The sequence below is a fragment of the Leucoraja erinacea genome, chromosome 29, assembly GCF_028641065.1.
Source record: "Leucoraja erinacea ecotype New England chromosome 29, Leri_hhj_1, whole genome shotgun sequence".
In the NCBI taxonomy this organism is placed as follows: domain Eukaryota; kingdom Metazoa; phylum Chordata; class Chondrichthyes; order Rajiformes; family Rajidae; genus Leucoraja; species Leucoraja erinaceus.
In genome coordinates, this window is record NC_073405.1 from 23,334,838 (window position 1) to 23,352,522 (window position 17,685).

Consider the following 17,685-nt stretch of genomic DNA (forward strand, 5'->3'; position numbering starts at 1 on the left):
GAAAATTTAGGTCGCTGTGCTTCACGGTCACCCCGACTAGCACAGAAAATTTCAGCTCAAAAATCGGCCGTTTTCCATGTTTTTAACGGGTGGGAAAGTGCGTGTTTCCCCATTCACTTACATGTACCAAACTGAGAGATGTCCTCCAGTTAAAATTTTCGGTCACGTGAGGGGGGATCTACGCTCATTTTACCTTGAAATCACCCTATAGGAGGCCAATTCACTGGATGTTTTCAAGAGAGTTGTATTTAGCTCTGAGGGCTAATTGAATCAAGAGATATGGGGAGAAAGCTGGAACTGGGTGCTGATTTAGGATGATCAGCCATGATCATATTGAATGGCGGTGCTGGTTCGAAGGGCCGAATTACTTACTCCTGCACCTATATTCTGTTTCTTTACATTGTGCGCGGTGGGTGCTGGGATATGTAGTTCTCCTCCACTCTTCTTCAATTCCCGCCATGCACCGCGGCGGGTGGTGACTGACGCATGCGCGCCGGTGGAAGATGTGGCCCTTGACAACAGACGGCGAGGCGGCATGTCGGTGCTGAAACTCTGCACGGCCCGGAGCGCCGGCGTCCTCCCACTCACGAAGCTCTCGCTCCTCTCCCCGGGCTGCCCGCGATGTTTGCAGCTCAGGAGGCGCTCCGCTGGAAGTTCAGGTAGTGCCGCAGTCGCCCGGGCGAGGGGGTGGCCGGAGCCTGTGCCGGAGGCCAGGGCTGCAGCAGCAGCAGTCGTGGGATTCCCCCTCTCCCCCCTCTCTCCACCCCGGTTACTACTCTGTCCTCCTCTCCACCCCTGGCCACTGCTCTGTGCTCCCTTCGCCTCCCCAGGCATTGCTCTATGCTTCCCCTTTCCACCCCGGTCATTGCTCTGTGCTCCCACCGAGCCCTTTGCTCATGACAACCTCCAACCCACCTCGTGCAACAACATGAACTGCCCCTTCCTGCATGCACACAGAATAACCCCGACTGCATGTCCAGTTTTGCAACATGACGAAAGAGACAAAAAATCTGGAGTAACTCAGTGGGCCGGGCAGCATATCTGGAGAGTCAATGGATATTTTTATGGTGGAGGTTGATTGCTTGATTAGTACGGGTGTCAGGGGTTATGGGGAGAAGGCAGGTGAATGGGGCAGTGAGGGAAAGATAGAGTAGCGAATGGTGGAATGGTAGACATGATGGACTGAATGGCCTAATCCTGTTCCTATCACTGGAGAGAATCAATAGGTAACGTTTCGGGTCAAGACCCTTCTTAAGACTCCGAAGAAGTGTCTTGCCTGAAACGTCGCCTATTCCTTTTCTCCAGGGATGCTGCCTGGCCCGTTGTGTTACTCCAGCCTTTCATGTATGTCTTTGGTTTAAACCAGCATCTGCAGTTCCATTCCCTCCACAGACGCTGCCTGACACGCAGAGTTACGCCAGCATGTTATGTTTTCACCAAAAATGTTGCCTGGATTAGAGGTAGCCTCTAGAAGGAGAGGTTGGACAGACTTGGTTTGTTTTCGCTAGAGTGCTGGAGGTTGTGGGACACCTGATAGGAGTGTATACGTTTATGAGAGGCGTTGACAGTCAGGACCAATCCTTGCCCCAGGGTGGAAATGTCAAAGACTAAACGGTGTAACTTTAAGATGAGACAGACAAAGTTAAGTCTGGCAAATCTGAAGAGGGTCTCAACCCAAAACGTGACCCATTCCTTCTCTCCAGAGATGCTGCCTTCTGTCCCGCTGAGTTACTGTAGCATTTTGTGTCTACAAAGCTAAGAGATATGCGGGGAAAGATTTTTACACAGAAGATTCTTTACTCAGAGAGTGGTAGCTGTGTGGAATGAGCTTCCAGTGAAGGTGGTGGAGGCAGGTTCGTTTTTATCATTTAAAAATAAATTGGATAGTTATATGGATGGGAAGGGAATGGAGGGTTATGGTCTGAGTGCACGTATATGGGACTAGGGGAGATTATGTGTTCGGCACGGACTAGAAGGGTCGAGATGGCCTGTTTCCGTGCTGTAATTGTTATATGGTTAAGATGCTTGGAATACATTGCCATTCTGCACATGAGTACAAGGGGTGTTGAAGGAAACAGATAGAATAGTGGTATTCAAGAGGGTTTTAGATATTCCACTGGGTATGAAGGGATATGGATCATGTGCATGCAGAGGAGTTCAGTTTAACTTGGCATCATGTCTGACAGACAGATGGGGGCTGAAGGGCCCATTCACTTGCTGTTCTGTACCATATTCCTGCATACAAATGCACACGTACGCAAGTCACCACCCCGTTTGCCCTGGAGCCATGCTAGGGTGGACCCGGCGGCCGACGAGAACAACCAGCAGTTTCCCAAGAACAAGGTTGTACCCAGCAGGCGATGAGAAGAAGACCTGGCAGTCCACCCGCAGCTAAGGGCGGCAGCAGGACTGGGGACCCAGTGGACCACTGCATCCAGGAAGCTCAGAATACCTGAAAAGTGGACAGTCGAGGAGGACAGAGCCGCTGGCGACGACGGATGTGTGTGGGACTGAGGTATTGCCTCGAGCACCGTCAAGGTTGGTTGCAGGAGGTGCCCACCCCAGACACAGATGCGGTCGGGCAAAGAAAGGGACGTCAGGTCGTGGGCCTGCAACAACCTGGGCTTGCTTGGATTGGGATGCTCCAGTATTTCCAACATGTGGACTGGACTTTGGACTTTTCCATCGCTTTGTAAACGGCACCAAAATATGGCGACTCTGCATTTGTGATTGTGCAAAATAATTTCACTGTGCTATGCATACATGAGAATAAAAAACCATTGAACCATTCCACACTAATCAGACTATAATTTGATAAACCTCCTCCATCCATCCACTATGAAGGTTGAATCCAGCATCTTTGGTTCGCACCTGCTATCGCTGTCTTCTCCTGCCCATTTGCACCAAAACATACGAGTCGCAACTTTAAATAAAAGGCCAGGAAGTGTGTGACTTGGGCAGCATTTCTGCATACCTTGGATGCTTTCTCTGTAACAGGATATCGTGCACTCTGGTATTTTTCTATTGCATTTCCTATTCTACTTGGGTTTAGTTTTATTATTATTGTCACGTGTACAGAAGTACAGTAAAAAGCTTTGTTTGCATGCTATCCAAGCGGATCAAATAATACAATGCACAAATATAATCAACTCACAGATGATACAATAGATAGAACCAAGGCTAAGGTACAGATTGCAGAATACAGTTCTCAGCATTGTACTACATCAGTTCTGTGCGCATCTACACATCTGTTGAACTGATTTGCTACAATGTCCTCAACTTGTGTATAGCTTGATTGCACTCATATACAGTGACCTGATTTGACTATATATTATGCAAACAAAGCTTTTCACTATATCTCTGTACAGGTGACAACAGTATTAAACCAATACCATCCATGGATATTCTCTGCTGAGCATTTCCAGCTTTTTTGATTTATGTTTTGTGTTTGAGTTTAGTTTACTGTCACGTGTACCAAGGTACAGTGAAAGGTTTTTGTCTTTCCGCTGACTGATTAGCATAAAACAATGCAGGATTACAATAGAGCCATCCACAGTGTACAAATACATGATAACTGGAATAATGTTTAGTGCAAGATAAAGTTCAGTAAAGTCCGGTCAAAGATAGTCCCAAGTGTCTCCAATGAGTTCAGGACTGCACTCTTGTTGTTGGTAGGGTGGTTCAGTTGCCTGATAACAGCTAGGTAGAAACTGTTTCTGAATCTGGACGTCTGGGTTTTTCATGTTCTAAACCGCTTGTGGCGGCAGCAATTATCAGCTATCCGTGGGCAGTCCATCGCCATCTGCTGCCCACACCGACTCCAGGGCCCAGCCAAACTAATCTGGAACAGAGCAGCAACGGAGCGGGTGAGATCGGTCCGGAATCCGATGTCGGAGGCCTGAACCCCAGGGTGAAAGGCCCGATGTCGGAGCCCTGAGGTCAGAGTCCTGAGGTCGCACAGGGGGACCACCGAGCCCTAAGGGGGACCTGGAGTGGAGAACCATCGAGAACGAAAGGAGGGGACACAGTGTGGGAGGGGGCAACCAAAATCTAAGGGGAACCGACGCAGTGGGAGGGAGGGGCCATTGGGGCAATAAAAAGGGGTACTTGTACCTTTATTGGTACCCATTACGTGGCGAATCTTTGTATGCATAGGTATGCAAAACAAAGCATCTCACTGTGACTTGTCACGTGACAATAAAAGTATTTCATCTCACTTCTATACCTCTTGCCTGATGAGAGAGTGGAGAAGAGGGAGTAGCCAAGGTGTGATTCATCCTCGATTGTGCTGGTGGCCCTGCCACGGCAACGTGATGTGTAAATGGAAGGGAGGTTGGTTTCTTTAATGATCTGGGCTGCGTACACAATTCTCTGCAATTTCCTGCGTTCTAGGATGGAGTTGTAACCAAACCGAGCTGTGATGCATCCCGATAAAATGTTTTCTACGGCGCATCTGTAGATATTGATGAGTGTTGTTGGGGATATGCCCAACTTCCTTAGGGAAGTAGAGGCGTTGGTGTGCTTTCTTGGCCATTGCTGCAATATGGGTGGCCCAGGACAAGTTGTCAGTGATATTTACTCCTTGGAATTTGAAGCATTACTTCGGCGCTGTCTGTGCAAACAGTGGTATGTGTACCACTTTGCTTCCTGTAGGCGATCACTACCTCCTTTGTCTTGTTGACATTGAGGGGAAGATTGTTGTCTCAGCACCAGGCTATGAGGTCAAGTAGCCACAGTGTAGAGGGAAAAAGAGTTACACACAAAGTGCTGGACGAACTCTGAGTATGGCAATATCTGTGAAGGGAATGGGCAGATGGCATTTCGGTTCGGGAGCTGACGCAGTTTTGGAGGATATTCCCCAAAATTTTATCGTGCTGCCCTCTCAATTAACCGCACTGCTAACACCATTACCAAAGGAATGAACTTGGTTGAATTTTTGCTGTACCTCTTCACATTGTTAGGTAATCATTTTCTTTGGAGTTGACTACTTTGAGGATGTGTTACATGGGCAAAATACTATTATTTTCTTCTTGTATATTAGTAGTTGGGATTTATCTGCCAAATTCATTATTATTTACACACGTTATGGTTGCGTGTTGATTCTGAAATATTGGCAAAAATAATTATTTTTTAAAGTTTTTAATGATTTATGATCTTCTGTAATTAATTAGTAAATAAACTGTTCTTGCTAATATGCTTGCTGCAGAATTATATGCAATAATACATTTTGCCCTAGTGCATAGAACAGTACAGCTCAAGAACAGGTCTTTTGTTCCACAATGTACCGAATATCATGCAGTGTTGAAACTAATCTCTTCTGCCCGCACATGATCCATATCCCGCCATTCCATGTATATCCATGTGCCTATCTAAAACATCTTGAATACCGCTATCAGTTCTGCTTCCTAGTCCACATTCCTACAAACGTTTCCTATTGATGTACCTGCTCAAGTGTCTTTTAAATGTTGTAATTATACTTGCCTTTACCACTTCAGCAACTCCTTCCATGTATGCAACATCCACATTTTCCTTATATCCTCCTCCTTTCACCATGAACCTATGCTGTCTAGTTTTCGACTCCTATCTAGGGAAAGGATAGGATTATGATTATTCGCCTCATCTATGTATTGCGTACAGTTTTGGTCTCCAAATCTGAGGAAGGACATTATTGCCATAGAGGGAGTGCAGAGAAGGTTCACCAGACTGATTCCTGGGATGTCAGGACTGTCTTATGAAGAAAGACTGGATAGACTTGGTTTATACTCTCTAGAATTTAGGAGATTGAGAGGGGATCTTATAGAAACTTACAAAATTCTTAAGGGGTTGGACAGGCTAGATGCAGGAAGATTGCTCCCGATGTTGGGGAAGTCCAGGACAAGGGGTCACAGCTTAAGGATAAGGGGGAAATCCTTTAAAACCGAGATGAGAAGAACTTTTTTCACACACAGAGAGTGGTGAATCTCTGGAACTCTCTGCCACAGAGTAGTCGAGGCCAGTTCATTGGCTATATTTAAGAGGGAGTTAGATGTGGCTAAGGGGATCAGAGGGTATGGAGAGAAGCCAGGTACGGGATACTGAGTTGGATGATCAGCCATGACCATATTGAATGGCGGTGCAGGCTCGAAGGGCCGAATGGCCTACTCCTGCACCTAATTTCTATGTTTCTATGTTTCTATCTGTCTCCCATGATTTTATTTAAATGTCACTCCTCAACCTTGAATGCTCAGCCTATCCAGCTTCTTATAGCTCAAACCATTCAGACGCAGCATCATCCTCGTAAAACCTTATTTTCTCTCTCCAGTTTAATAACATTCATCCTATAGCAGGGTTGTCGGAACTGTACACTATGCTCCAAAATGTGGCCATACCAACGTCTTTTACAGATGTAACATGACATCCTGACTCCTGTACTCAATGCCCTAAAAAAACAAGACAAGCCCTCTAAACTCCTCCTTCACCACCCTGTCCACCTATGTCATTGCCTTCATGAAACTATGTATCTGAACCTCTAGATCTCTCAGTTCTACAACATTCTGCAGTGCCCTACCATTTGCTACGTATATCCTTATCTGGTTTGTTTTACCAAAATGCAATACCTCGCATTTATCTGAATTAAATTCCAGTGCCGTTCCTCGGCCCATTGGGCCGGTTGTTCAAGTTTCCATTGTAATTGTAAATGTAATGTCAGATACCAGATTTATTGTAGTTGCCTTAATTTATCTTTTCAGAATTTACATTTGTTGCAGGTTTTAAGGAAGATGTACATTATCAAGTTGTCGGCCTGTTAGACATATATTAATATTAATTAATGAAAATAATATTTATATTAATAGCCACTTTGCTGGTGAATATACAGACACTTCAAGTACAATGATAATTCAAATAACTGAATAGATGAAAATTGAATGAATCTCACAGATTAAATATTTATTGCATCTATTCTGCAATGTTCTGAACCGAAGAACACATAGCAGATAGTTACAGTTGAATATGTCCTAGTTTCATGGTCAGCATAACTAAATCCTTTGACTTATTTTTGCAGAGCATCCTTGGGATTTCTTCAGAAGAAATTACTCTTCTTTTATGGTTAAGAAGGATGATGGAAACGATCAAAACTGTGGCAGAGCTCATTTGTTGGAGGGTAAGATGGTGGGAGAAAATTGAAACATAGTGTGGGAAAATTAAGCATAGTTTAATAACATATTTCTAGTTTATGAATTACAAGGAGCGTTATTTGTGTGGCACTCTGCCTGTATCCATGCCACAGTATTAATTTTCCATCATTTGTTTTGCTAAGCAAATTATTTTAACATATGATCTTGATTTACTTAAAGAAACATTGTTATTGTGCCAATGATCTGACCCCTATTGTAGTCACTCAATGTGTAATGTGTTTTCCTGTAAATTTATTTATTATAAATTCAAATATTTTTAATATTGAGGTTTGTCGGTGCATAGGTCGAACTTTACCTAATTTCAAAGAATATCCGCCTCCTTGGCCAGATTTTCTCGCCCATCCTCCAATTCTCCCAGAGAATTTTTACATATTCCATCACATTTCGGATTAGTTCGCCGTTGCAGGAGCCCCGAAAAAGCGGTCCCGCTCTGCCTTCTTGACGAGGGTCGCACACCCGGTCTTGATGTTGGAGCCCCGGTGTGCGCTCGCAAAGTCCCGCATTCCAAGCCGCGCGGGCAGTGTGCTAGGCCCCGCTCCAGGAGCTCCCGCTCAGCCGACTCAGCAGCAGCTGAGACTGAACACTACTACTCCTTGCACACTACAGGTTTCTGCCTTCTTGAGAAGCTGAACACCTACTACTCCTTGCACACTACAGGTTTCTTGTTCCTTTGTGCACAGCAATAATGGAACTGAAATACTATGTGTTAAAATGTCATTTCTAGTGGTATCAAAATTAAGTGTACTGTTCATGGAAATTTTGGATTAACAAAGCTAGGAATTGTGATATGAAGCTTTGTCTCATTGCCAACATAATCTCCATATTAGACAACCTCATCGGTTGGTATCTTGTATCAGTAAGCATCCTTTTCAAATCATTATCAACCACTGTAAATGCTTTTTTTGGCACATGTGCATCTCTGAATTAATTGATAAAAGTTTCTAATTATCTTTTTTCAAATTTCCTTAATTCTACCCCCAAATGCCAGTACTTGAAGCTAGAATGCATCAACTTCAGGCAGATAATGTGACTGAAGTGAAATGTACAGAGGTACAATTTATGGATGAAATAAATGTAACCCAACTGGAAAGTCACACTAAGTCAAAGAATCTCACCTTTTTGCCAGCCAGAGAGTTTAAGAAATCCATTAACCCAAGTACAGCAGCACCCAGAAAGGAAAGGACTACTGAAAAGCAGCCTGGCAAAAAAGTTTGTGTGCAAGCAGCATATCCAAAATCTACGTTTGCTCCCAAAAAATGGATTGAAAAATTAGATGAAGAAAAACGCAACAAAACCAAGAGGCAGCTTAGTATTATTAAAAAAATGAAAGAAACTTTTACATTTCCCAAGAAGAAAGAAATGCCCAATGCTAAGTCTATGGAACCTGACAGAAAAAGTGCTTCGAAAGGCAATTCCACCAAGACTTCAGCAGCACAGAGAGGCAATTCGAATGCGTCGGGTACTCGAAGAGCAGTTAATGTGAACGCAGAATCCGCGGAATCCATGAAAGCTATTCTTTCTGAAATAGAAAAGCTCGAACAGCAACTCAACAACCGGGACCCATCAGCTAAACAATTTGAAGGTGGTGAGGGACATAAACATGTCGACACCCAACAGAATATATTATCTTACATTGAGGCCTGTGCATTTAACGATGACCTGGACAGAGCTCATCAGTGTGTCATGTCCAATCACCGGATTCTTACTCGTCGTAAGCAGTTAAATACTAAGATTTACAGTACTTTGATGCACCTGTGGGCTAAAAAGGTTAGTCGATCTACATTTACCTTTGCGCATGCCGCATCATTTACCATAAAGCACAGTTCCGTGGTTCTTTGATGTTTCTTGTTCATTAATTTCAAATTATTGACAGCCTTTCTATGTAAATAAGTTTTTTCATGAAGCCAGAATACTTTTACAAACTGCTGCAGCTTTATATGGGGAATTTTAATTCCCAGGTCTTGGTAGTCAGTAAAAGTAACCTTAATTAGTTTGCTACCAGACTCTACACAATGGCTGATGTAGCATTTTCCATTTTCAGATTGATGAAATGTAAATGATTTTTACATGGAACTGTTAAGAATAACTTGCTGTGAAGTTTATTTTGTATTTAACCACATCAGACAAAGGGTATTCTGTGGCCTGAACCTGTTCCCCCTTTCAATTAGACCATCCCTTAACCTTACTGATAAGTCATGTCTCCTTGTGATCTTTTGTAATTATCTTTATTCTACATTAATTTGCTAATGTTCCTAACAATTCTACTTGTCAATGAAATAGTATTGAGTAGAAAAGATTAATATTGGGAAATAACCTAAAATGATGTAATTGTAGGGTTCATTAGATCAGATTGGCAAGCTATTCAACCTGGTGGAGGAAGCAGGATTGAAGCCTAATTTGAACTGTTACGTGGCAGCACTGGAGTGTATGGGACGCATGGAAAATTGCTCGGTCCATGTGATTAGAAGGTAAGCAGTGATAACAATAAAAGAGCAGAATTAGACAATGAGCGTATCGAACTCTTACATGTTTAAATGAGCTATTGGAGTAAAAGAGCAGAGCAAAGCAATGGAATCTGGCTAGAGTGGCGTTGACTACACAACCTTGCATCACTGATTGGGAAAAATATTTTGAGGGTCTGTTATAAATAAGAAATTACCACCATTGATCTTTGATGCTGTTCAATTATTGACACAAAAATAGTAAGTGTATTTTGACAGGTAAAATCTGCTCCAAAATCTTTAGTTTGTGAAGGATATAGTCTCCTCAAGAATTTAACTTTTGTGAAATACAAACGTAATTGCGATAAATTAAAGATATTCTCTTCCCAAACTGAAAATGCTCTTGTCTTTGAAGTAGTGTATTAAATATCACATTGATACAAAAACTTCATGTCTTCGAAGCGGATACTTTGCGAGTTTAACAGAGGTTTTAGCCACTCCAACGCGGTATAAAACACAAAAATCTAATAAGCGAATTAAACATTTGTATGTCACATCATACATATCTTCCAGCCACCCTTTTAAAGAAAATGCATTTTTATAAACTTTATGAAATCAGTTTGTAGAAAAAACAAACACTTTGAAGCAAATATTTTGAACTTGAATCTGACTGATACATGAAACTAGTATAAAATTCTCTTGTTTTTCAATGTAATATGTCTATTTGAAAATTAGTAAGACATTTTTCTTTGTGGCAATTCTTTTTCCCCCTCATTTTTCCTTAGTTTAAACTAGAATTTTCTACGCAAACTTCTATATTTTACTCCATATCCAGAGTCGTAACTAGCGTACGCTGTAGCTTCAATCTTAATGTCAACATGCTCAGAATCTAAGGTTACACAAAAAAGCTGGAGAAACTCAGCGGGTGCAGCAGCATGCTCAGAATCTAGATGCTTCCTCTTAACATCACCTGAAAGATTGGGACCAAATTCCAATGATATGTTGATGACATTTAATTCTATACCTCTACATTATCTAACAATGCACATCGTGCTGAAGGTACTCAACAGGTCAGACAGCATCTGTGGAGTGAATGGGCAGGCAGGTCAAGTTCTTCTGCCTCCAGCACCAAACCATGTCTTCCAGAGATGCTACCTGGCCTGCTGAGTTCCTTCAGCACTTTGTGTTTTGATCAAGATTCCACCATCTGCATTTTTTTTGTTCTCTATCAACTCTTTTGACTTTTAAAATTTTATAATATTTTCCCGAATTGTTTTTAAACAGTGATCATATTCATACCATGAAAGACATGGATAGATTCATATTACTGATTACTTGTCAAGAATTAATTTCCCTCAGTGCACAGCAACATAGCATTAAGAGGAGGTTATTTGGCTCATCAAGATTATTGTATCATACAGCAGGATAATGGCTGATCTGTGACCTGACATCCCCAGTATTGCCCTCATAAGGTCATAAGTGGTAGGAGTAGAATTGGTCCATTTGGCCCATCAGGTCTACCCCACCATTCAATCAATCTCTCTCCTAACCCCATTCTCCTACCTTCTCCCCATAACCTCTGACACCTGTACAAATCAAGAAGTGCATGAAGTGTTAACAGACATAAGGTCGGCAAATCTTGTAAGAGATGAAAAGGCTATCATTGGCAAATTGGATGTTATGTTGTATCCCAATTGAATCACCTATATTCCAATTATGTAACGGGAGATAAGCATTGATTACCTGTCTTATCCAGAGGATGGCGCCACTGATCTATTGCCACAGATCGTGTAGAATTAGTAATGTACTGCAATCAAGGTTCTTTTTCAGCAGATAGTTTCTAATATATTCAAAAGCCTTCGTTTGATTTTTAAATGTAAGCAATTATCTCATATTTGCATTTTCCACAATGCATATAAGTGCCTGTAATTTAAAGTAGCTGGCCTTGGTTTTATGGACCACAAGAAAATAGAGAAGAGGGTACATAAATGACAAACACTATTCTTAGTGGAAAAATGTTGTACAGGGTACTTTATTTATAAATCAATTGTTCATATCCACTAATTTTGATGTCAGATGTGAAGCATAAATAATTTTCAGTTGCTAGATTGACAATTGTACAAAATGATCGACCAAACACGAAAGACCTCACCCTAAATACCATGATGCCTACTGTGTGATCTTATCATTCTATGAGGTGTCACAACAAGCAGCAGCATGACATGTATAATGGGTTTGAATTGAACCAGCACCAAACTTATTGTTAGAGGATTGAAATCTATTCAGCTGTAACTGTGTATAGGCGATGTTATATAATCATATCAGAAATTTAGTGAAGCATTTTGAACACGTACTATTATACATGATCTGAAGAAGGTCTCAACACGAAACATCACCCATTCTTTCACTCCTGAGATGCTGCCTGTCCCGCTGAGTTACTCCAGAATGTTGTGCCTATCTTCCATTATACATGGCTTGCAGTTCCCATGGGAGTATTTGGATAATTAAATACATTTCCTTTTTTATGACTGGTAAGGTCATTCTTGAAAATTTAAGAATGTGTTAACCTATTTCTAGAGTTGTTTTGGGAATCAGGATGACAAAGGTTGTCTGTTTGGTAGATTTCATGTCTTAGTTGTACACTGGGAGGATACATGGGTTGAAGTGAGTAGACAATACAGTGAAGCTGGTGGATGTTGATGTTCTTAACTACTCCAGAAATTATAACCTCCAGAGCAGTATTTATTTTTTTAATTAATCACTTTAAGGGATGTAAATATAACTGACATGCCCAATATTTATTGCCTGTCAACAATTTCAATTGAGAAGATAATGGTAAGCTGCCTAGTTGAACTGTTGCAGTCCTAGTAAGGCCTTGGCCTTGTGTTGATGGGTAGAAAGTTTTGACCCAGTGATGATAAAGGAAAGGCGATATGCTTTGAGATCAGAATGGTGTGTAACGTGTTGGGGAATGTGGGGTTCCCATTTGCTCTCCATCTCAAGTCTGTCATTGACTGCTGGGGAATACCGTTCTCTGGTGACTTCAGGAAACATTTTCAAAAATAAAACCTTATCAAAACACATGGCATGATGGAGGCAGTTTATCTCATTTTCTGAATGATGACTAGAAATTTGGGTTAATTAAACTTCTCTGTTCTCGGTCCATACCAGATTATGGGTTTTTTTTAAAAATATAAATGACCATCCAAGTACTTTTTATGTATGGTGAAGGTTTTTACTTCCTAGGCCACCCTTTAAGGTATTGCATTCCAGATCCTCACCATTTTTTAACAACTAATCCTTTGACAAATTAAGTTAAATGTATGCCACTTAGTTATACATGTTCTTACCTCTCAGAATTTAATATACCCCAATGAAATCTCAGTCAGTCTCCTTCCCGTCTGCCCAGAAATATACAGAGCCTGTCATCGTAGCTATGATTTGCCAGTGCTTCCAATGTGCTTGTAAATCTCCTTTGTATCTTCGCTCATTTGATCTCAGCCTTGTAATATGGTGACCAGAACTTTAAACACCCAATCAATATCTTTTGCAGCAGCTCTAGCTTGTATATTCTATGCTTTGTCCAACCATGCATGTCTACTTACCCGTCCTGATAATTTTCAGAAATTTATGGATATAATTTCAAACCTTCTGTTCCTCTGCCAATTGTAGAAAGCATGACAAAGGAAGACCAACTTTCATGAGCTAGAAAGGAGATAATCCAATATGGTTCAAATAATTTCGAAGTGTAAATTAGTAAGTTTATGTAACATTTCAACAAATTCAAATCAAGGTGAATGCTAGAACCAGTTTGTGGGTTAATCAATAAGCACAACTTTAAACATATCAACTAAAAAGTATCTATTTCCTCAGCTTTAAATGGGCAGCTCCTTATTGGAGTGTAATAAAGATTTGGCAATATATCCATTTGAAGGCTGATGTTTGTGTCTAGTTTTGCTAGTCCACGCATTTGGTTATTTTGGGTTAGGTAGTTAATGTCTAACTCTTCATTGTTTTTTTTATTTTTTTTTTTCAAAACGTTGTCCTTTGGAAAAATTATAAAGGATGGACAAGTCCTGATCATTTTACAGAAAATTTAACAGATATTTTGTCTTGATTGTGATGGTGTAATTTCTGGACCCGGCATAGAAATTACACTAGTGTTAGTTAATCAATCGTGTATGCACAGTCAGCTGCTAGTGTAAACTAGATTATGTTTAGAGGTAGAGCATGGAAACAGGCCCTTCAGGCGACTGAGTCCTCACCAGCTAGCAATCGTCCATTCACACTAGTTCTGCATTATCCCACTTTCTCATCCACTCTCTACACACAAGGGACAATTAACCCACAAAACCCACTCATCTCTGTGAAGAGGGAAGAAACAAGTGGGTCTCTGACAGTGTGAGGCACAGCTCTACAAGCCAGTTAGCAAATTGATTCATAGTGTGTGTAGGAAGTTGTATAGATATATTTTAAAACTGATTTTTTTTTTTTTAAGTATCATAAAATAGGGATGACATGTTTAGAACTGAAGGGAAACTTCGTGCCCTGTGACCTACGTATCGTTTTGAAGAAGCACAAGGTCACATTTTAACTCACTTAAAACTTACACTGGAAACTCTGGCCTGCAAAGCATCAGCTGTGTCACAGTGCACATGCAATATTTAAGTTAATACCTTTCTATGTGTTGCAAAACAGTTGGAATAATTAACAGATCTGAGTGCTGGCATCTGTGGTAGTTGAGCTGTAAAGACCAATTATTTATTCAACTGCATTGTGCTTCAGAAATCTCGTTATGAAACACTTGGTTTCCACGGGGTTGTTATCAAACAAAATCTGGAATAAGCGGTCAGTGGCCATAAACCAGAACAAAGCAGTAGGTTTTTTTAGAAACTACTGAAAAAAGGAGAAGATAGAGTTGGGAGAATTTGGGAAAGCAGGCTTAGAGCTGAGAACTTGTATAACAGAATGCATGCTGTCATTTAAAAATCATCAGAAATGTTCAGGACACTGACATTGGAGAAAGACAGAGATTGCATGACAAGGAAATTGATGGGTGCAGGTGTAGAATTGGTGGTGATTGTTGGATTGGAAGTAGGTAGAGCAGGTGCCTAGGAGAAATTGAAGGCAAGAATGAGAACTTGAAATGGAGACTTGCAAAGGGTGAAATGGGCTTGGTATACATAGAAACATAGAAATTAGGTGCAGGAGTAGGCCATTCGGCCCTTCGAGCCTGCACCGCCATTCAATATGATCATGGCTGATCATCCAACTCAGTATCCCGTACCTGCCTTCTCTCCATACCCCCTGATCCCCTTAGCCACAAGGGCCACATCTAACTCCCTCTTAAATATAGCCAATGAACTGGCCTCAACTACCCTCTGTGGCAGAGAGTTCCAGAGATTCACCACTCTCTGTGTGAAAAAAGTCTTCTCATCTCGGTTTTAAAGGATTTCCCCCTTATCCTTAATGCATTAGGATACAAGCAGTCTTTGAGTTGATATTGTACTCATCTGCTCTGATATTTGCGTGGAGGGCTCTTAATAAAATGCTGCTTTTTTTACTCCTGTTTGATATTTTACTGTCCCCATTGCTAGGTTACCTTGCGTTCTACATCTAGGGTTATATCTCTTAGGATGGTCAATTGATCCAGCATCTGACATGTTGAGATCATGGGAGACTCTGGCAGGTAATGTTAACAAAACCAGCTTGGTGTGTAAAAACTTCTGACCTGGACAGGACTCGCAACTATGGCCAAGTGTCTCTCCTTCCCCCTCCACCCCACAATCAGCCTAAAGAAGGGTCCTGACCTGAAGAGTCGCCTATCCTTGTTCTCCTGGGGTGTTGCCTGACCCGCTGAGTAACACCAGCACTCTGTGTCTTTTCTAAGCCAGCATATGCAGTTCCTCGTCTCTGCAATTACAGGTGCCGACAGTGTCACATGATGCAGCCCATGACAGGTTCAAATAATTGTTTTGAAAAGAACTGCAGATGATGGTTTAAATCGAAGGTAGACACAAAATGCTGGAGTTACTCATCGGGACAGGCAGCATCTGTGGAGAGAAGGAATGGGTGACGTTTCGGGTCGAGGCCCTTCTCCAGAGATGTTGCCTGTCCCACAGGTACAAATAAAGTTGTTTGAGATTCTTCTGCTCCTTCTGTCTTCCTTTCACAAATAACAACATCCATTCGACATCCAGAATTTTAAATATAACTTTCAAATATTTGATTATCAGAACAGTGTTGCAATAAACTAATACAGTCATGGGGACTTAAAACAGAAACATCTACAGAGAGAGAAACATTCAGAGCTAGAAATGTCACTCACATAGGTTCCATTGCTTTTGGCTATCAAAGTGAATCAGTCTGAGATTTAAAATCTTTATTTAAGTTTGCATCTGCATTTTGTAGTAGAGTGTTCTATAGCACTGCCACCCTGTCAGTACTATAGAAACATCCTTCAAATAGTTTGATTATTAGACTTTCTTTTCTGTAATATGTAATGATGTCTTTGCTGTTCAGCATTGAAGGGGTTGATGCAGGTATTTCTATACCACTGATTCATGATTGATTCAATCCAATCTTAACCTCTGACATCAAGAAGGAAGTCGCAATTCCACCTCCAATGATTACAGAATTATCAGTATTTTTTTATTGGGGACTGCATTCAAGGTGGAAAATTAAATTCAGAACTGTTTCAGGATTATCTCACACTAATCTACATTTCTATCATTGGTGAATGCATCAGTCTTTTCTAAGACAGACACAAAATGCTGGAGTAACTCACTGGGACAAGCAGCATCTCTATTAACATTTGTTGCGCAAGGTCATAGAATATAAAATGTGACTTATTGATCATTAATACACTTGGAGTTTTGCCACCTCATTAAGCATTTACTGTTCTATTTTAAGAGTTATTTCAACCAGAGACGACACATAGATCATCGAGTAACCAGTTTTCTTCATTGAATGAAAAGTGATAACTTATAGAAATATTCATGTTTAATGCATTGCCTTTTGAAGGGAATTGCAGTTCCATGTCATAATAAACACCTTCACAGTATATATTTCCTAATGCACTAATTATTGAATTGTACTTACAGGATGGTGCAATTACATAACATTTTAAGCTTTTAACATATTAATTGGTTTCCTGTGGTTTGCACAGTCAATTTTAAGTGCAAGCAGAGTAAAATGGCAGGCAATAATTGAAGTGGAACTGAGAGAGGCCTATTGCTGGACGTCAGAGAGAAGAGCTGAAGGTAAAACCATGTGATGGTATGAATAAGCAGGTGAAAGAGGGTTGGAAGTCAATTAAACAGGGTTTGAGATTTCTGGAGGAGTGTGGAGCTGGCAAAGGTAATAGAATAATAACGTGGCAAGTTTGAAGTTGGTGATCAAGAGGAGAGCGAGAGAGAGTATATTGCATTGAAGTCACTTTGAACATACTTAAGGAAATATTTTTGCATATGACGGAGTGATGAGCAAATGTCATCAATATATATGACTTGCATATGCATTTGGCGTTGTTCAAATCGTATGAGTGAACTATGGAATTACACTTGATTTCAACTGTGGAAATCATCCATACAGCAACAGGATTAAGAAATAGTGCATTGCTCCTGATCAAGTGAAATATATACAAGCAAATTAAATAGGTAATCCTGTTTTAGTGATTAACTTTGCAGAATTCATTTGCTGAATGTATTACAGGGAGCTTGAAGGAATCAGATAGTGAAATATTTTTGACTATATAATTTTCTTCACCCTCCCAGTATGTAGTCTTTGTTTATGGCCTAGCTGCCTGATGCCTCCTCCTATTACTTTTGTATTTTGCTTGTGAAATTAAGTAGGAAGCTGTGGTGTGGAAGTCTTTAACCAAAATATTCTCCTGTTTCTCTCCTGTTCAACTGATCAATGGATGCAATGGTCCTTCAGAACCTAGTCAAATAAACATATGTGGCAGTGTGTTAGCTAATTCATAAATGTTCATGCGCATTGTGGCAATCGATTTTGCCTCATCCTCTCCACATCCATATCCTGGTGTGGACTGAGACTATTCTGACTGC

General features: G+C 40.9%; 1 protein-coding gene across 1 annotated transcript in view; it reads left to right on the top strand.

Annotated features, from left to right (window-relative positions):
• The first annotated feature begins 349 nt into the window (after positions 1-349).
• The window catches only part of polrmt (polymerase (RNA) mitochondrial (DNA directed)), a 69,293-nt gene continuing 51,957 nt past the window's right edge, over positions 350-17,685 (top strand). Inside the window, exons 1-4 of the mRNA XM_055658900.1 lie at positions 350-659; positions 7,043-7,141; positions 8,164-8,942; positions 9,510-9,643. Coding sequence (XP_055514875.1) covers positions 536-659; positions 7,043-7,141; positions 8,164-8,942; positions 9,510-9,643 — 1,136 coding nt within the window. The 5' untranslated portion in view covers positions 350-535. The remainder of the gene's footprint in view (positions 660-7,042; positions 7,142-8,163; positions 8,943-9,509; positions 9,644-17,685) is intronic.